The 21,481-nt window shown below is 40.0% G+C and overlaps 2 protein-coding genes across 2 annotated transcripts in view; one reads left to right on the top strand and one right to left on the bottom strand.

Moving 5' to 3' along the window:
• Positions 1-21,481, bottom strand: part of MCPH1 (microcephalin 1) — a 117,818-nt gene that overhangs the window by 57,028 nt on the left and 39,309 nt on the right. The gene's annotated exons all lie outside the window — the stretch shown is intronic.
• The window catches only part of ANGPT2 (angiopoietin 2), a 47,986-nt gene that overhangs the window by 25,564 nt on the left and 941 nt on the right, over positions 1-21,481 (top strand). Inside the window, exons 3-8 of the mRNA XM_066612388.1 lie at positions 1,558-1,679; positions 5,418-5,650; positions 6,905-7,035; positions 11,150-11,251; positions 12,679-12,845; positions 16,959-17,089. Of these exons, the coding sequence (XP_066468485.1) occupies positions 1,558-1,679; positions 5,418-5,650; positions 6,905-7,035; positions 11,150-11,251; positions 12,679-12,845; positions 16,959-17,089 (886 nt within the window). The remainder of the gene's footprint in view (positions 1-1,557; positions 1,680-5,417; positions 5,651-6,904; positions 7,036-11,149; positions 11,252-12,678; positions 12,846-16,958; positions 17,090-21,481) is intronic.

Raw genomic sequence — 21,481 nt, 5'->3', positions numbered from 1 at the left:
CTCAGGACCAAAAGCATTAAACATGCACATTTATAAAAAGAAAGCAGAAGAGGAAATTGCAGGTTAGTTTGACCACTTAACCCACTATCCATTTTAATCAGTTATGATCCATTTGTAACAGTTTGTTGCTCCAGATGTATGCCTGAAAGATGCTTTTATAAGCAGTTTTTGCTTGGAAGCAGATGAACATTAAAGATTTGTACTAGGGACTATTTAAGGATTTAATTAACAACACAGGGGAATTGATGACATGAGTATGCTCTGAAACACATTAACTCTTTGCAACAATTTGGAAACACACAAATGTGATATCATGTCCTGAATGACTGTTCAGCATGAAGGATGTGAGTAATAAATTCTTCCTGCTAGCTCAAGCCAAATCTTGATGAATTAAAACACAATGAGGAGAGCAATATAAACTAAAGAACATGCTGCAGAATGAAATGCAAAGCAATGCGCCGTCCTGTTTCCTCATTCTTAACTACAGATGTCATTCTTGAGACTTAAAAGGAGCATACAAAAGCAGTATCATATTAGAACTGAAACCATGGAATGATTCAATTAAAAAACAAACAAAACAAAACACTACCACTACCCATAAATCCAGTAACATTTCTGCCTCTACAATCTCTGGTCACAAAAATGAAGGTAATTCCAATAAAACATGAAATTATTTTGTAAAGTGTAAGAGCAATGATTTAAACAGCAAAGCCATTTGATGTTGATGTTAAGTCTCTTATTGACAAATATTCATTCTACTATAAACTGTTAGCCCTTATAAGGTGACACAGAACATTTTGCGTTAAAAAAAAAAAGCCCACGCACACACACAATTGTTACAGACTAAGGGCAGAATCTTAGGGACTTGTGCCAGTCTCCAGGTGTCACAAAAGTGCCGTAAGGTACTTCTGTGCCACCTGGACAGTCAGCAGGCTGGTGCACAGAAGTGTGCCAGCCTCTGTTGCACCTGCCCAATGTAAGTTTGTGCAGCTGGTGGCTGCTGGCGCAGAGGTTTAGGGAGGGCAGGGTGGGGTGTTTCAGGTATGTTTGGGGCAGGGGGAGGGTGGGTGGGCAGGTGAAAGAAGCAGGTCCATCTGTTTAGATGATAGACAAAAACACATAACTAAATTTAGACTCAATTCCCTGTAGGAAGCAATTCCTTCCAGTCCTGGACTGGCAGAATCATATCTGTGAATATACTTGACCACATATAGTATTGTCTTTTGTACAACTGCAGACAGCTCAGCCACATCACACAGAGCATAAACTGATTGCATCAGCTGCACATACCTTTATGATGATGCAGTCATATGTATATGCCACCTGCATTTCTCAAATGTTCTGAAATGTTTTGTTTCCCCTGCACTGGAATTACACTCTGTTTTAGACTAGTACATTTAGATGCGAAAGCACATGTTCATGCATGTAAATTAAACTTGGTAGACACAGCAATATTTATTTCAATTTTTCATATGCTGATATTTTTTAGGATATTACTAACTTGTAAACTATTCTGAATTTTCAGATGTGACCGAAATGTTCTCTCTCAAAATGTAGGTTCTGAATCAGACAACAAGACTTGAACATCAACTTCTGGAACATTCTCTATCAACCAACAAACTAGAGAAGCAGATTTTAGATCAGACCAGTGAGATAGGTAAACTACAAGAAAAAAACAGGTAATAAACCTATTCAGAGACATACTGATGATCTCAATTGGTTTTTTTTCTTTTCTTCCAGAAGAAGATAATACAGATGCACAACTGTTAGCATTACCCACAGGAAGGCTTTAAAACACTAGCAGGACAACCAAAGACTAATTCTGTGACCTCTGTATTCACAGATCTGGCATCCATGGATTTAACACACCATGGATGCCAGCAGATTTAAATTTAAATACCCTTTAAAAAAAAAGAGAGAGAGGCAAAAATAGCATTTCTTACCTTTGTGTGGTGAAACCACATGGATTCCAAGCCTCTCGGCTAAAAACAGCAATAATGACCCACTTCTTGGTTGCGAGGAGGTTCCTGGCTCCTCCCAGTGTTGTCTCAGATTGCAACACGCCACTTTAATAGTTAGCAGGGGTTCCTTCTACTACTGACCCGTAGTGGCTACAACTAGGTGAGCTGGTCTACACTTTTGAACAGCATTTCTCAAACTGTGGGTTGGGACCCACTATGTGGGTCATGAGCCAATATCAGGTGGGTTGCATAGTACCTAGGTCAGCCACCATTGAAAATACAGAGCTGAAAATACACAATACAGAGCTGCTGGGCAGGATGGTCTCCCAGTGAGAGAGAGGCATGGTGCTTTGCCCTGAATAGGTGGGAAGATTGGACACTGCAAAAGGGGAAGGGCTGTATGGTTGGAGAAGGTTCCAAGTCTGTGTTCTCCTTTGATTTCCAAGCTGGAATGTTTGAACTATGAGCTATGCAAAAGAACAGTACAAGCGTGCTGTGTAATTGAACTTTTGGCTGATGGCAGCTTAGGTTTGAAGCCTAAATTGATAGTGTCACTTCTGAGCATGACATCACTTCCAGTGGGTCCTGACAGAATGTCATCTGTCAAAGCTGATAACTTGCTAAAACGTTGGTCCCAGTGCTAAAACATTTGAGAAACAGATACCGTATACTCATAGGGGTCCTCTGACTGCCATACACTATAAAGTTGCACAAACAAGGGATAGGACCATGCACCACCTGATAGGCAGAAACACCATTCTATTATGGTCCCCTGAAGACAGAGAATGCTGTCTCTCAGAGCATGTTTCTTTGAATTCTGAGTGCAGAAGCAGTGGCATTCCTATGCTAATGCTTGTATTGAGTTCACAGATAACATCTCCATTCCAAGAAAGGCATACTCATAAACCAGGTTGACTTTGCCTCTTACTTTATTCATACTGTTACATATTCTAAAGCAGTGGTTAACTGCTGTAAACATTTTAATTGTAGCCAAATTTATAAACCATTATCCAAGCATAACTGGTTCAATGGTCGCAATTCCAAAATCCATCTTATTTTCCTGCCACCTAAATACAGCAAAAATATTTGCTCACCACTCCTGATACAGCAGACCATATGACTGCCAGTTGAAATATGGCTACCCAGCTTCATGGGATGCAACAATATTTTTATCCCACCAAAGGTTCCTTTTCTATTAGCTGAGGGCCAGAAATGACCCCTGCTTGCTTCTGTAGTGGGTGTCCAACATCAAAGGACCTTGGGTCTCCTTTTATTTACCCAAAATGTTTGAGTGACAGCTGGCTAACAGTACTGTTAACATTTCTTGCTGAGCTGGGATCACCGTAGGCCAACTGGAAGAGTGAGAGGAATTGCGACCTCTGCTTGCTCCAAGAACCTTGTGTGTGACCTGCAGTTGGTCAGATCCACATGTAAGAGAAATCAATCTTAATATTTTATAAAGCAGACTTTAATTTGCTAAAAACGCATGTCCTTTACAGAAAATACATGATTAGGAGACCTGCTCTGCATAATAGGTGTCAATTCAGATATCAATATCTTGCTATGTCAGCAGACATATTATGCATAAAAGTAAGTGGTTTTTTAAAATGCAGAATCAGAGGGCTGTGTTTCCATAATCACTACAGTACAACGTGGGGATGAATTTAAAATTAGCAAAGTTGGATTTTTCAGTAGGAACCCTATGCTGAAAGAACTTTTCAGTTCTAGTAAACAGTAACATAGAGGGGAAAGGGCATGTTTTCACATTTGTCTTCACTCCCCTGCTATATTTGTGTATGCTCCCATAAGGTTTGTATTATCCAAACAAGATATTTTACCCAAGAGGAGCAAAGTAAATATGGGTTCAATATTACAATGTTATTCCGGAATAGCATTTAAATACACCAGAGTCATACCTACCCAAAAAGTAATACATATTTATAGAACAAAAACATTTTGTTTGCAACATGGTCTGTAAAATATTTTATTCACGTTAGTGGAAGAAAAATAAAATGAAGCTCAATCTTCTGACATAGCATAGTTGCTCTCTGTTACAGTAACAAGAAAACCAAGAGCAAATATCAAAACCCCATGAAAGTGTACTCTTCAGACCATCATTAAAACTCTGCAACTCTGCTTGTTGCGTTAAAGGCAGAGAATTTCACCCTGAGGACATGCTCAACAGTTCCAAATCTCTCTCATTCGGAGTGCATCAATTTATTTGAACGTGGCACCTCAGGGCTCTGCATATACTGTAATCCTGCAGGATCACAGCAATTGGTATATAGTGCCAAATTCATCCGAGAATCTAAGCTGTCATTTTTACAACAGGAACACTTTAGTCCTTGTGCTATGAAGATCTGAAAAATAGTGGGCAATGCCTGTTGAAGTCTCAGAAGCCAGCAGTGTGGTCAAATAGGATTTCATGATGTTCAGGGCCTTCATAAATCCTTCCCATGACTAGTGAAACTAATCCTAGTTAGTAAAGCAGGAAATGCTGCATGACTGTGCAGTCTAAAATAAATTTTGCTCAATCTGCATCGTTAATACAAATGACCCAGGGTTTGTATTTTTTGGGTGCAGATTTTTTTGTATTTTCTAGCATGAAGAGCACAGAGACTTGGAAATCTTCTTCCCTCTGCAACAGAAAACATGCCGTTATTCTGGAGAGCAGATCAGATAAATATCACATTATAACAGCCATAATGTAGCCTGGATCAGATGCTATGAGAGGGCAGAGGAGGGGCATGTGAAAATATGAAACTTTTACCAGCCTGGAATTTCTGCATAGCAAAGTATAATTCAAACAGATCCTACAAGCACAGTCCTCTAAGTGACTCAGGCTGCAATCCTATACACACTTGCCTGGAAGTAAGACCTATTGAACACAATAGGACTTACTTCTGAGTAGACATGCATAGACTCGTACTCTCAATTGCATTTTTTCCTCACATTTGTTCTATAGCAGGGATGCCCTAACCCAAGCTCATGGCCCTCAGGGACCCCCAATCTGGCCCTCAGGGAACCTCCAGTCTCCAATGAGCCTCTGGCCCTTCAGAGACTTGCTGGAGCCCATGCTGGCCCAACGTGACTATTCTCAGCGTGAGGGCCAGCTGTTTGAACTTCCGTGTGAGCTGTGGGCCATTGGTTCCCTCCGCCTCTTGCTGTTTCATGTCTGTGAAGCAGCAGTGGCAGCAAAGGAAAGGCCGGACTTGCTTTGTGCAAGGTTTTTTATAGGCATTGAGCTATTGTGAGACCTTCACTCATTCATACAAGTTCCATCTCTAATATATTCATTTATGTAAATTTATTCAAATTTTAAACATTAATTCCTTTTTTCCCTGGCCCCCTACACAGTGTCAGAGAGATGATGTGACCCTCTTGCCAAAACGTTTGGACACCCCTGCTCTATAGAAATGCTGCACCCATCACAACTGTCTTGCTATTATTTTTCAGCTTTTTAGAAAAAAAGGTCCTTGATATGGAAAACAAGCACACGGTCCAGCTACAGTCAATTAAAGATGAAAAAGATGAGCTTCAGACACTGGTTTCCAGACAGAACTCCATCATAGAAGAACTAGAGAAACAGCTGGTCACTGCCACAGCTAACAACTCATTTCTTCAAAAACAGCAACATGATCTGAGGGAGACTGTTCAGAACTTATTCTCTATGATTTCTACACCAAATCGTAAGTGAAGCAGACGATACACTATTGTTATAGTGAGAAACAATTTCCTTTTGGCCTATATTCCTTCCCTCTGATCCCCGCATTACCCTCAGTTTCTTTTCTTCTCATATAGTATAATTATAACAGGCACGACAGATGCAGGTCACTTTTATCCCCTATCCATTTTTGGTATAAAGAAAGGGAACAAGAGTATCAAAGCAGTCCTGTATTTGGCACCAGTGTTAAATATGGTTAGTCTACTTCCATGTGTGGGTGTTAATTCTCATACCATAGTAATTTTGAGAAAGACAAGCCTGTGGTGTGGGTCACCCAGAGGGCCAACCAATCTCTGGCACTGTGACAAGGTAATCACAGAAAACTAACTTCTTCCAAATACAACTTTAGCTGTTCTTCAGTATCAAAATTAACTCTCTGATTCAAAAGTTGGCTCTTCCAGTTGTGGACACCAGGAATGAAAGCAGCTGTTGCTACCTGAAGCACCTCACATTCCCCAGTTTGGGTTTTCAGGGATTTTGAAACATTTCTGTCAGGTGGCGAATGGTTTAGTTCCCTTTCCTTACATAAAATCTCCTCAACAGTATGCATAGAACTCAATTCCACACTTTTAAAACTTTGCGGAGTAGCCATATTATCATCACTGAGACTCAGACTTTCTCAGCACTTCAGAAGATATTTATTTTTTTTTCTGCAAAAACAACTGCCCTATCTGGGGCAATTTAGTCCTGAAAAGCCTAAAGATAGTCTCTTAATATCTTTTCCAAAGCTGTGCATGTTTCCACTGATATTATCTCTTAAATGAGTGCACAAATAAGTAAACAAGGCAAAACATGTTGACTCTTGAGCCAATGTGGAAAACAAAATTCTGAACATTTGCCAAAGCTGAGGTGAATGCTTCTAAAAGTGTCAACTGTCAGAGAAGTGTGGAAAAACAATTAAAAAGTTGGAAGGAACCTCTCTGCACTTTAAACAAACTTTTTTTTGGTAAGAATCTAACTGGTAAACAAGTGAAAGATGTGAAATAAATGTGTGTATGTGAGTGAGTGATGAATGAATGTATTTGGTGGGCCGCTGTGAGATACAGGAAGCTGGACTAGATGGGCCTATGGCCTGATCCAGCGGGGCTGTTCTTATGAGTGAGTCTGTATTTTTTAATAGATAGTTAAATCTTAACCATATGTTCAGATAATACAGCATATCTTTGAGACTTTAATGGCAATTGCTGCTTTAACTATTTTCATGTGCTTATTTTCTTAGCATCCAAGAATGCTTTAGTGGCTGGAGAAGAACAGATCAGTTTCCAAGACTGCGCTGAAGCATTCAAGTCAGGACTTACAATCAGTGGAGTCTACACATTAACAATTCCTAATACTGGAGAGGAGAAAAAGGTATAGCATTCTCTGGATTAAATTGACCAAGAATAAGGCACTGTTACATAAGAACAGCCCCACTGGATCAGGCCATAGGCCCATCTAGTCCAGCTTCCTGTATCTCACAGCAGCCCACCAAATGCCCCAGGGAGCACATTTGGCATATAACAAGATAACAAGAGACCTGCATCCTGGTGCCCTCCCTTGCATCTGGCATTCTGACATAGCCCATTTCTAAAATCAGGAGGTTGCACATACACATCATAGCTTGTAACCCATAATGGATTTTTCCTCCAGAAACTTGTCCAATCCCCTTTTAAAGGCATCCAGGCCAGATGCTGTCACCACATCCTGTGGCAAGGAGTTCCACAGACCAGCCACACTCTGAGTAAAGAAATATTTTCTTTTAGCTGTCCTAACTCTCCCAAGACTCAATTTTAGTGGATGTCCCCTGGTTCTGCTGTTATGTGAGAGTGTAAAGAGCATGTTGCAAGAGCAGGAATATATGTGTATAGGTTTAAGACCTTCTAAAGGTTCACCATGAGCCAGCCCCAGCTCTGCTTTTCAATGTAGAAAAGGCAAAGAAATACTGTAGTCCATTCAGTACAAATACAGTACAGTACAAATTCATGGAAAGAAACAAATGTTTCCATATTCCATTCTGTATAGCATACAGGCTATCTTATACATAATAATCCTGGTGGAGATCACTAGTAAGGAGAACATTCTAGTGTACACAGAGCCTTGTTTTACACATGACAATGAATACATACTCTCAGCTAATTGTTTTTCAGTACCAATCGAAGCTATTGCTAGCAATAGCTGTTGAATAGCAATAGAATTTCCCCCCCCCCCCACACACATTCATGTGATAATTCACAGCTGATCTGTCAAAACATCTACAAAAGATGAGTACAGTAGCCCTGCGCGCTACCGCAAGAGGAGCCTCGGGAGAAGGGAACTTTTGTCCCCTTCCCCCAGGTAAGGTAAGCAGTCTCGCAAAGGGGCTACTCACTTTACTGCTGACCTCGGGTAAAGGCACTCGTGTAGGGCATGGAGCCCTCCATGAGTGCCTTGGATCCTATGGAGCGGAACTCCGCGGACCCGTCTCCCTCCCCCGTCACGCCTCCCGCCCGCTCCCCTCACCGTGTCACGCCTCGCCGCTGCCCTCTCTCCAGCCCCCACCCTGGAATGCCTCCTCCCCGCCCCTGCTTACTGTGCCATGGATTGGCGGTCTGGGAGATCGCAGAGCCACGGAAGCTGGGCAATATTTGGAGAGGCTCGCAAACGTGCCTTATGTCACGTTTGCAACAGTGCTTGGTGGCATGAAGCCGTGCCACCAAGCACAGCATTGGGCTCTCAATCAGTGCACTTCTGGATAGGATGGACAATTTTGTGCTAACAATTTACCAAAGATGTATTAAGAAAAGACAAATTCAGCAGACTAAATTATGCAGACATTTCAACTACCTTACTGATTAAGTGGAGCCTATTTACTTCTGAAATCAGATTGCCAAAGAATCTGGCATTTTTGGCAAGCAGGAGACATGGAGATTGTAGTTAAATAGCCAACATGGCTGTATAGGAAGAAAATATTTATAGATGAGCTATGTAGAATCCTCTCAATTCAGACATGGTCTCTCTAATATGTATTTGAGCTGCCAGAGATAACCAGAGGTAACCAGAGTTACAGGTAACCAGAGTTTAGGGTCCAGGGACAGGCTGTGGTATTGTTTAGTCACTCCACTTTGTCACAAATTGTGAAAATTCATTCCATCAACCATGGTTCAGAATTATATATGATGCTCCTAATCCCCAACTTGGATGGCTGGTACAGTACATATGCAGGTACACGAGCAGGACTTAAACCAAGACACAGAAGAACAACTAACGAAAAGAAAAATGGCAAGGAGCACTGGAGCCAATATTCCTTTAGTGTATTTGTATTGTGGGTTATCATAGTAGAAGTAACTGTTGACATTGTAATTTAAATGTTTTCTGTTTTTTTCAATCTTGTTTGACTGCACAAATGACTTCAACACTCTCATCAAGATTTGACAAGCCACCCAATGGGCTTTAGGTTGAACCTAGCAACTATATATGTTTCAAGCTGTCATCAGATTTCTACATACCACTACTTTACTATGTTCTTGTAAAAGAAAAAAAAGTTGTTTAAACCTACCCAAAGCAGGGTCACTGTTAGGCCAGCAATTAGGCAGTATGATTGATGATACTATTTTTATTCCCAGACCTGCAACATAGAGTACAATGATTATAGTGTTTAGACTTCCATCATTCTGCCTCTGATTTGCAGAAGGAGAAGTTTAATGGATTATCACAGCCTTAGGAGTGCAATCCATCACATGCTATTATTGCACAGCCTTCATTCATTTCAGTGTGGCTTGTGTGGAGTTCTGGTGAAGCTGTTCTGGTGAATTCTGCTCTGTATATGGAGGTTACAGAATTACTACAGTTTCTCTTTATATATACACATTAGAGTGAAATTGTTGATTACATGCTGATGGGGCTGGGTTTAAATTATAAATCGGCCATATAATATTTTATATGCTTCTGTTTTTATTTTGTATTACTATTTGAGCAATCAAAAAAAGCAGCATCTTATTTGTCAGATCTCTGCTGCACTTTGTGTTTTGTTTCTTTCCTTTAAAGTTTCACATTGGCCTCTCAAGAGACACATAAACACTCCTGCACAACCAACTTTGCTTTTCCTCCACAGACTTTCACTAGAAAGCACAGTGCAAAATTGACATGTTTCCCTTCTTGTCCAAGCTGTAACTTATTGTTATTTATATGATGATGTTTTTTTCCCTTCTTAAACAAAAGGAGGACTGTATTATTTATGCTTTATGCATAACTTTAAAAAAGGTTTTATGCAGGCCAGTGGGATTTTTTTCTCTCCTTGGAATAGTGAACTCCTATGCCACACCACAAATGCCACAAGCTTCAAATGCTTTGAGACATGGAAGGCTGCTATTTGAAAAATGCAAGGCCAAAATTCCACTGGACATGTGGTTCTCTGGATTATGACTTTTCATGGAGTTTATAGGTTATAAATTATACTGCTGAAATGCTATTCTGTGTAGTTCAATAATGTTGTGAATTATATGGTAGTTTAATATTTCAGGACAACACCCACTTGGAAAAACTCAGGATACACTTCTGCTCTCCTTAATCCTCAATTATGCCCTTCAGTAAAAATATTTAATCCTGTTTATTAAATGGGAGGGCCCTGCTAAGTAACCCCTTGAACGTTTCATTAAAATCAGTCATGCATTTTTTTAAGATAATATGTTTTACCTTCCATTATTTTCTTAATCCAACCCTTGATTACTCAGGCTCTTGTCCATGAATGATGCTTCTAAATTTGCAGCTTTACGTGGCTCTCTCACAAAGCAACAGAGAGAGTATCAAAACCAAAACAGACATATTTTGGAAACCAAAATTGGCAACAAAATGCAGGATCTGCTGGCAAGAAACTTCATAGGACATTTGTAATATGCTTTTATTGCAAAAACTAATAACCCCAATCCATAGAACAATGTCTTTGCACAAGAATCTTTGCCACCAATTGGATGGTTGGTAGTGGGTGCTTTAAAAGCATTAAACCACCTGGTGGTGATAGGAAAAAAACCTTAGGATCTGTTCCCTCTTACCCCTCAGATGGTCAGTTCTGTACCAATCTATCTGTGCAAATAATGTACTTGGTACCCACCCTCCCCATGTTTTCACCCTTCACAGTACAGACATTTTCCCATATCCACAGATTCGTTCCATGGATTTCCCCCCTTGCAGATATGGAAACTGTGGATATGGGGACGCTATAAAAATAGAAGCCCCCTCCCCCTGTGTGCCCATTGTTTTTAAAAAAACAGTCCAATTAATGGATAACTAAGTCCACAGATATGGGATCTGTGGACCCACCTGTATACTTATCATTCTTACTGGATAACAGCAACACAGTTTTCATATCAAATGTAAGTCACAGAATTAAAGTGAATAAGTAAGTTTCTTCCCCATGCATAGACATGCACATTTCTTAAAACTTTCCCTCTTTGATTGCATACTGTAAATAAAACAAAGTATATGTGATTTCTATGCTTATTACTTACAGGCATATTGTGATATGGAAACCAGTGGAGGAGGTTGGACAATTATTCAACGACGTTCAGATGGCAGCATAGATTTTGATCGAACATGGGTTGAATATAAGAAGGTAAGGTTGAATGAATGGATCAGATTCTGAGCAGATTTCACTTGCAGTTCAAGTGACATCACCCCCTCAGTCTGTGGTTTCAAGATATTTCCCAGCCCTGCTACCCAAAAAAGGATTGCAGTTTGATCATTTACATGTCAAATTAAATCTTGGACAAGATGGTTGGCTGTGTGGATTACAGTACAATCAACTTCTGCATGTCTACTCAGAAGTAAGCTTCATTGATTTAATGGGATTAACAGCCCAATCCTGAGCTGCCAGGCACACAGGACTGCCGGGGCAGCAAAAATGGCTGCTGTGGTATCCTGTGCACACCAGGCAGCCGGTGACAGCTCCTTGGGGGAATGGGACTTTTGTTCCCTTCCCGCAGGTAAGGTAAGTAGACCCGCAATGGGGCTACTTGATTCTGCAGTGGCTCTTTAGCCAGTGCAGAATCAAGGAGTCCTGTGTCAGGCTGAGGCCCGACACAGAGCTCCGGATCCAGTGGAGCTGAGTTCTGCTGGTCCTGCCCCCTTCCCACCCCCAACACGCCTTCCCCCCAGCCCATCTTACCTCTCTGCCACCAGGCACTTTGTTGCAAAGAGTGCCTGGCAGTGGCTCGCTGGGCTACCACCGGCGCTATCCCTGCATGGGCTTGTGCTGGGTCAGCTCCAGCGCTCAGCTGGCGTTAGCCCCTGCAAATATGCTTTATGGCATGCTTCTGACAGTGCATTCTGGTGGTAAGCCATCGCACAGAGCACAGGATTGGTTCTTTACTCCCACCTAATTGTGCATTAGGAGACCTCTGTGACTGCACCCCGACAGGATTTGGCTTCAGTTACCTTATGTTTGGATTACTTTAGTGGGCTCTACGTGAGACTGCCCATTACTTTTGTAAACTTTAACTGGTGCAAAATGCAACAGTTCAGGTGCTACCTGACTGTTGATCTATGGTTTCATTGTGGAGTACTGCTGTTTTAATTTTTATTTATAGGCCACCTTGAAACCTTGGCAACAGGGCAAAGTTTCTAAAGTTTAAAGAAAACTTAAATAATATATTGTTTTGGGGAAAGTAAAACTGGAGTAATCTTACCTGTTTGATTAAACAGATATGTGAGATATTTGTGTTTTAAAAGGACAATTATTCATTCTTCAAGTGTTGGATATTAACATGTAAACATTTTGCTTTCATTGCTATTTTAAATCATAGATACTGGCAATTTCACCCAAACCTAAAGAGGAGGCCAATTTGGTTTCCCCACTTCTAAATCTATGTGTGCTGAAATTTGTTTCTCATACAAGAAAAGAACTAGCAATGCTGGCACTGAAATACATTTTATGGGATGACAAGTTGACAGCCATAATATTATCTTAAAAAAATGAACTGCTGATTTCAAAGTCAAATAAAAATAAAACTAATTCATTTAAATGTCCAATTTGGATTACAGGGATTTGGAACTCCTTCTGGGGAATACTGGCTGGGAAATGAGTTGGTTTTTCAACTAACCAACCAGAAGCAATATGTTCTTAAAATATACCTAAAAGACTGGGAAGGAAATGAAGCATATTCCTTATATGAACATTTCTATCTAGCAAGTGAAGAACAAAAATACAGGTAATTAAACACAGAAAAACATTTCAACGTTGCTCATCAATGAGGTTGTGATAGTAATTTTGACCTTTAAAAAGTGCTAATGACATTTGTACAAGGAGCCTAATGGAAGGAAAACACATTATACAGGTGTAATCAGCAGGGATGGGAACTCAAGTCCAAGTCGCAAAAATCAGTGTTTTTTGCTTGACGGGTCCCTTGACTTGGCGCTCATCCCCATGCATGCAGACTCAAGTCTGTTTGTGTCTGGGTGTGCTTGCTTATTGTTTTTGCAGCATTAAACACCTCATGAGGCCATCATTCACACCAGGCAAGCAGCAGGGAAGGGAAGGGTTAATGGTTGCTTTTGCATCCAGGCGGGGGGGGGGGGTGGTAGGCAGGAGCAGGCTCTTTTACTCATCTCTGAAAGAACCAATGATCATTGGACACAGGATGAGAAGTTTGATATTTTCTTTGGCTAAGGTAGGGCAGGAAGAGGAGCACAAGGGGGTTCTTGCCTTACGATTGGCTGGAGAAGCCCAAGGAGGGGGCGTTGGCGGATCACACTTGCCAAGTGCATGGCTCCATTGTTACGTGGGAGGAGGGAGCCTCATTGAATGACAGGCTACAATGGGACTACGTCTGAGTAGAACTACAAAGGATCTACTGAGCATGACCCTCCTTCTTGCTGCTTCCTTCCCCGCTCTCAGGCAGTCCATCCCACGCCCTCCTGCCCTGTTTACAGATGGGATGGGGACATCAGGGGAGTGTTTAAAGTGTACTCATGCACGCACACAGCCTGGCAGCAGCCCTGTTTTTTTCCACAGCGGGTTTTTAAAGGGGGTGACTCGACTTTAGTCCTTTCGAGTCGCGAAAGGATGACTCAGAAAGTGCCCTCGCTATGACTCATTTTCAAGTTGAGTAGTGGGGGTGGAGACTCATGACTCAACTTGAGTCAAGCCATGCAGGATTTGCCCATCCCTAGTAAATAGATTTTCTTTGATTAAATAAGTGTGAGAAAAGATGCACACAACACCATGTCACATCTAATTGGGACCTCAACCAATGTGTATTGTAGATCTTCTTAGGATACTGATTTTTTTCTTGATCCTGACAAGCAAAGCAATGAAGGAGTTACCATTTGCATGGATTATATTTATTTTTCAGATTTTTTAATACACATCCAAGGAGCACAGGGTGGTGTACACGGTTCCTTCCCTCCTTTCGTTTTTACAACAATCCTGTGAGGTAGAGGTTAGGCCGAGAGATAGTGACTGGCCCAAGGTCACTCAGGAAGCTTCATGGCTAAGCAGGGATTTGAACGTGGATCTTCCAGGTCTAACTGCAATATGAGAACCACCATGCCATCCTGAGTGTTTTTACCAAAAGTAAATTTAGACCATCTTTATCTATGCATGTTAGCTTGCCACCAGTTCCATCAAAAGTAAAGGATTGCTGCTACCCTACTTTAGTCAAAATTTATCAGCATAGTCCTGGGAGACAGCAGTGAAGACCTTCTAACAACTAATTTCAGTTCAGAGAGCTACTGAAGGGCAGTGGCTGAACGATTAACTTGGCCTCTGGAGTTCCTCTTTGTACAGCAGGAATATTATTCTTATGCGAGTCTGATAGTCAGTATGGCTAGAAATCTAAAAATTTGAAATCTGAATCTAGAGAGAAAAAAACCAGACAGGGAAAAAAATCAAATTCCTATGAAACCTCTGGAAATTTAAGAGAAAGGGATGTCAAAACCTTGAGACTAATTAAGCACATATTTCATCTGTGATTCCATATTTATTTTAAGTGTCATTTTATGGCTTGCAAAAATAAAATGAAATGAAATACAACATGAACTTCTACTAGCAAGGACCTAGTCAAGGACCAATTGACCTAGGTACAAGAAAGCCAACTTAAGGCCCAATCCTATCCAACTTTTTATAGCAGCTACAATGCAGCCCTAAGGTAAGGAAACAAATATTCCCTTACCTCGAGGAGGCCTCTGAGACTGACCACCACTACAGGATGCAGCGCATGCCCTGTTGGCAAAGGTGCATCAGACCTGGAAAGTTGGATAGGATTGGGCCCTTCAGCATTTTGTGGATCACAGCAATATCCGACAGAAAATTTCAAATTCTTTATGACTAGGAAGCAAAAAATTGTTCTGACTCCAACTCAAATGTTTCCTCATCTGGAAATAGTTAGACTCTACAGCAGGGGTTTTTATTTTTAAAATTAAGGCAATATAATGTTTATAAAGGTAACCTTTCCAAAATGGGTCATTACCCTTGTCCATTTACATTATTAAAAAATAATTACTTCAGACTAAGATAATCGTCCGCAAATATAGTTTCTTTTGAAATACAACCAAGTTTTTGAGCCATAAAATGTAGTGTTTAAAAACACGCTTGCATTATGAAACAGATATATTTTCATAGTGAACCTGACTTTTCAACTATGCTGCAACATGACTTAAAAGTAATTTCCGTTTATCATTTCAAAGTCTGTGAAATGCAAAATAGCAGAAGAAAAGCCAAAATAAACATTGATAGAAATGCAATAAGATGGAGACCAACAATGGCATCCTACATGAACTAGTGAAACTGAACAGTATGATCCAGTGAACATGATCAATGTGCAGCTAGGGCTCTGTTCACAGTCAAAAGCATATAGTGCAGAATATGTATGCCCCACTTCCCCACAAGTACCACCTAGAGCTACATGGACGGTGATCCCTACTGTGAACACAGGCTGTCAGCTTTCCACTTGTTTGCACTTTCCACAGCTTTCCACAAGCTTTCAACTTGGGGGCACATGGGAAAACTGCCCCCAAATGGCTGCTGATGTCTGCCTAATGAATGATGAGTAGAGAATCTGAGATAATGTTCCCACACTGAACACTTGAATCTGAAGCCATTTGCTGGCTACTTCTCATAGAAATTTTCTGATCGAAAGTAGGAAAAATGTAGAAGTGGACCTCATCTTGTTACATCTAGCTTGTATAGCAACTCTTTGCCCATGAGAGAGATTATAGACTCTGAATAAAGCCTTAAGTGTTAATGTGACACATAAAGTGATATATTTCCACTATGAAATACAGCAACTGCCAGAAATAATCTTTTCATTTGAATTGTAAGATAATGGGGGGAGGGGGGGAATGTGAACTTTGAAAAACAACATTGCTTGTGTTATAAATTAGTCTTCCAACTTTTGGATTTATAAGGAAGTCTACTTTTTATGCCAAAATAACTAGACTAGAGCATTAGCGCTAACAACTGGTGAGAGAAAGCTTAGTTAATTAATTGTATGGATTAGTTTGAATAGATTAAATATGCATATATTTTCATATGAAAAAAATACTTTGAAGAAAAATTCCTCTCTTTGACTTAAAAAATGATTTATATATACACACACACATCAAGTCAAGGACCATCTTAAAGAGTCTTTCTGTTCTGTGGGAAGAAAAGCAGGAATGTCTTTTCGAAGATTGCTGCAAGCGGCAATTTTCACAAGTACGTTGATAAAAGTGTTGCTTGATAACTAAAAAAAAGCATCTGCAATTTATTTAAACTCATTTTGGTTGAGTAATCTATTATTCAATGAAACAATGAAGCACTACAGAGCACATAAATGAATAAACTACGTATAATCAACATATTACCCATTGAAACGAGCAAATTTTAGTCAGTCACTTTTCCACTCCTTAACAAATCTAACAATTTAACATGGGATTCAAAATGATAGCACATCAGCATAATAATACAGTCATTATTTATTTAAAGGATTTCTATATCGCTTGTCTAAAAACCCAAAGTGGTTTTTAAAGAGGATCCCATTGATAATGCCTTATATACTTGAAAATCTGTGTCAGTATTATGTTGCCAGGACATAGGCTATTGCTCAATACTTTTTTAAAAAATTAATTATTACAACAGTTAAGAAAAACAGATTATTCCTGCTCTAGAACAACATTCTATTGACAGGAAGCTCCGGGCATACTCAATATGCAAGAGGCACATTAAAAAACATGAACCAGAGGATTGAGCAGGATACTGCTTGGAAAATACTTCCTCTGAGCTAAAGAATCACTACAATTGCTGCAACCTATATTAAGTTGCTTTTCATTTTGCTCTTCTACAGAATTAACCTTAAAGGAATTACGGGTACAGCGGGCAAAATAAGCAGCATAAGCCAACCAGGAAATGATTTTAGCACAAAGGATGCAGACAATGACAAATGCATCTGCAAATGCTCACAAATGCTAACAGGAGGTAAGTGTTTGTTTCATGCTCTTCCTATTTTTACTGGCGCTTAATCAATCTATGAAGTAAGTAGCAGGTAATTTTGTCAAGCTAACTGAACTATTGTGATAAAGTCTGAAATGCACAAATGGATATGCCAGTTTAGGGAATTCCATTTCTCACATTTTGCTGTCCTACAGAGCAACACTGAAAAAGTGATGAGAAACTGATTCAAACATAGGTCTTTCCCTGTTGATTTTACTGTGTTAATTATACAGGTAGAGAAGGTATCCTAGAATTCTTCTTCTAGAATACCTTCCCAACCTACCGCAGACCTACCAACCTACTGCCTATGCTGATCTCACAGATAAGTCAAGGGCAGGCTTTGAGCAAAAATCATGGAATTTTCTATGACCCTCAGAAGTCAGGGGTTAAATTTAGGGGAGTGTCTGACTATACAGGTTGAGCCTCATTATTTGCATGGGTTCCATTCCAAGCACTCATGTGGATGGCAAAAAATGCACTATAGCAAATCAATTTAAAAAAACAAAGTTTCTTTGCTCAGGTGATTTAAAAACAGCCTTGTTGACCTTTGTGATGTAAGATAAGAGTCATTAAGAAGACAATCCATCAATCAGTCGTCCTCCAAGCGCTTAGAAAGGAGCTTCACTCAGCCCCTCCCTTCACCAGTGCAAAGTGATCACCATTCTGTGCTCAGGGGGAAGGGAGGGGTCACCTGGAGGGAAAAGGATTGATGGATTGTCAGCCAGCTGCCCCCTCTCATTAAGGAGGCTATTTTTAAAGGACTGCTCAGTTTTTTAAACTGATTTTAAAGGGATGCATTTTTCCTCTTCTCCAGGGATCAGCACCTCATTTGCAGGGACCATTTGTGTTGAGTCAAATCAACTGTTTTGACTGATTTTACTGGAGGCCATATCCTGAAAAATAACTTACCACTAATTGTTACCTAAGAACTGTACAGTCTCTAATTTATTAAAAACATAGTAAAAGATCATAAGATACATTTTTATTCTTTTTAAATTCTGGTCTTAACTACCTTTTTGTAAACACTATCTGTGCACTGTAAACAACATACCAGTAGAACAGTGGTTCCCAACCTGGGATTCATGTACTCCCAGGGACACTCAACAGGACCTTTAGGGGTACTTGAAAAGAATGGCATAATGGCAGAAAAAGGCAGGTCATGCTCCAGAATGCTTTGCAGGGCCAGCAAGGCAGGAAGAAAGGTAGCTAGTTGGCTGTGAAAGCCCCACCAATAAGCTAGTTTTTGGTCATCAATTCATCTATGAACCAGTGATTGAAAATCAGCACAGTAAAAAAACTGAAACATAATATGGAAAGTGATCAATCACCCAGAATTTCTCAGGACACTTCTGGTGCAAAACAGTGCAAAGGCAGAGTCTTCTTCAGACAGATAAAAAGAGAAAACACTATGATAAATACATGAAGTCTGGGCTTTCATAGAGAGAAGATGAAGGCTTATATTATTAATTACAAACATTTTGCTAATATGAAGGGTACAATTTATGGAAATGGGCTGCCAAAGTGAAAAAGGTTGAGAACCACTGCAGGAGATCCATGAATCAAATCCACCTTTTAAGGTGTCTGGTGTGTTAAGCCAGAAGCTCTACAACATAAAACCCATAACACATAACTGGGAGTGTGCAATTCAATTGACAGCAGAGAGATGCAGCTGTAGATATTTGCAACCCTTTTTACTCAGAAGTAGACCTACTGCTTTCCATGGGTGTTATTCTTAGGTAATGGTGCACTGAATTGTAGCCTGAGACTTTGCTTCAAATGGAAAGGAGAATCCCATCCTGGTGTTGAAAAAAACAGATCTCTGATAAAGGCTTGCATTTAGCAAAACAGAACCAGGCTGCAACAGCATTTGCAAAATCGAACAGAGGAGAATAAAAGGTTAACTTTGGCTGGAATTTCCCAGAGAAGTTACTATAGAAACTAATCTCTGCATTGCTTCTAATGACCCAAGAAAGAAACTTTTCAGTGTTGAAGAGCTCCGCCCTCTGATTGACTGGGAGATAAGGCAAAGTGATAATTGGAGCCTGATTACTTGGCAAAAATTTAAGTACTATAGGTGAATATCTATGGTATATAATTAATATAGTAAAATCAACAGGGAAAGGCCTTTTTTAAGGGAAAATGTTCATCTAGAGCAGCAGTTATCAAACTTTTCCATTTCCAGAGCCCTTTACACTCCTAAAAGGAGTCTTGGGGAGCCCCACCAGCACATGTGCAGAATCTCAGAGAGCTCCAGGGCACCCAGAGTACATGCACACAGTGTTGGAGCCTAATTCTGAATACCAGTAAAGAACCAGAACAGGAGGGGAATGAATAAGGCGCACCATAAATAGGTGGGCAAGACAGACAAGCATGCCAGACAGGGAGCAGATGGTGGCCACTTATGGTGTACTCATGGAGCCCCTGAGGGAGCCCCATGGCTCATAGGAAAATGTTTTGAGAAACACTGATCTAGAGACTACGGAAAGTAGCCCTTGAAAGTAAATATATTAAAACACAACTCTAATAGCCTGCAGCCTTTTGTACAAAGTAAAAAGTGGACAAGAACAGGTGCCAGAGCTTTGTCCCATTAGAACAATAATCTGTTGTGGAACTACACCACAGCAAACTGAGATATTGTACCCGTGCAATATTAAAGATAGTGATTGCACTAGTGCAGCTTTACCCTGCAATACCTTGCACATGTCTTATGTACAGAACATGACAGTCCCTGTGGCCTCTGGAGCTCAGTAATTCTACTCTGTTGGACCATTGCTCTGACAGCTACATTGGCTGCTGGTTTGTTTGTAGGCCCACTTCAAGGTGCTTATTTTTTTAACCTTTAAAAGCACTTAACAGCCCAATCCTATGAATGTCTATTCAGAAGTAAGTCCCATTACGGTCAGTGGGGTTTATTCCCTGGTAAGTGTGCATAGCAGTCCAAGATACTGAGTAGCCCGTACTGGTGCACCTGCAGCATCTCCATTAAGGCATATATATGATTGGGCTATAGAAGCTAGATAGAACCCCAAACCCAAAAGTACAGAACCCAAATACACTATTGTACTTGGCAAAAACATATGATCCATGAAAAGTTATCATCAGAGTCTTTCTGCTATCTGCTGTTCACTTAAGCATACAAGATTACTGACTGTTCCACTTGAATGCAAAGCATAGTGCTGGCTTTTTTAAAATAACTAAGTCATAAAAGTCACAGTAGCCCTTTTTAAGATCACCATCAACACCCTCCACATTGCTGGCATGAAATAAGTATTAAAACCATGCATTACTTAATCCCAAAATTAAATCTAGTTCATTATAGAATATGCTTCTTCCAAGAGCAACACAAGATACAGACAAACCATTCTTGCTATACTACCAATTATAAACACTGCATTTCCAATTAAATGTGTGGTTTATGAAGCAAAGCAGATTACTATTTTCTCTCAGGTTCTTGAAATATAAGAGCAGTCATGCTCAATCAGAGAAGAAGAAACTGGACAACTATCTCATAAAAGAAAATCTCCAAACTATTGTTGCCAAATGTTGAAATAAAATGACAAATACACTATTGTAATTTATGGCCACAAGGAAAACTGAAATATGCACCACATAATCAGTGTAACCCTGCCCTCATTAAACACACATACATCATCAAAACCTTCTCCTTTCAGTCTTTACATCATATACAGTTCTACAGTAAAGCTGAATACAACAGTTTAAAAACTGTGTGTAGGATATCAGCATCATTGGCAGGAACAACTAAAAATGAACAGTGAGGGACAAAATTAAACTGAGGTCAGATGAAACTGAGATCAAACCAAGATTATGAAAAGTAAAACTGTAATAATGGGGAACAAAGAAAACTATACAGTGTATTCTGCCAAACTGATATTTTAGAACATCTACTAAAGAAGGTTTACATGTACTATCAAAGACACATAGCAAATCCTATACATTTGCAATGAATCTCAGTCATAAGAAAGTGTGTATTTGCAGCCTTAGAAAGTAAGTTTGCTGTCACAATAGAGAAGGATACATAATGACTACAAGCATACCCATGTTTTCAGGAACTTTCTGATGGGGATATTTGTAATGCCCAATATGTTGAATTACTCTACTCACAGACTATACATAAAGTGCCCACATAGATAATAATAAGTGAGCTTGGCACAAAAATAATATCAGTCCCAAGATGGCTACTACAATGCAAAGCTCCTGCATAATAAGAAACTATATGATGAAATAATCCTTAGAGATTGGGCAGTACAATAGCTAGAACTGGTGTCTGCAAGCTTACATGAACTGACATCTGAAGACATGGTTCCTTTGACGTCTGATACATACCAAAAAACTATTGTGCATTTTTGAGTCTCTTTA

The sequence above is a fragment of the Tiliqua scincoides genome, chromosome 1 (genome assembly GCF_035046505.1).
Source record: "Tiliqua scincoides isolate rTilSci1 chromosome 1, rTilSci1.hap2, whole genome shotgun sequence".
NCBI classification, from domain to species: domain Eukaryota; kingdom Metazoa; phylum Chordata; class Lepidosauria; order Squamata; family Scincidae; genus Tiliqua; species Tiliqua scincoides.
Note: the sequence above shows the minus strand (reverse complement) of the source record. Positions and strands in the feature narration are given on the sequence as shown.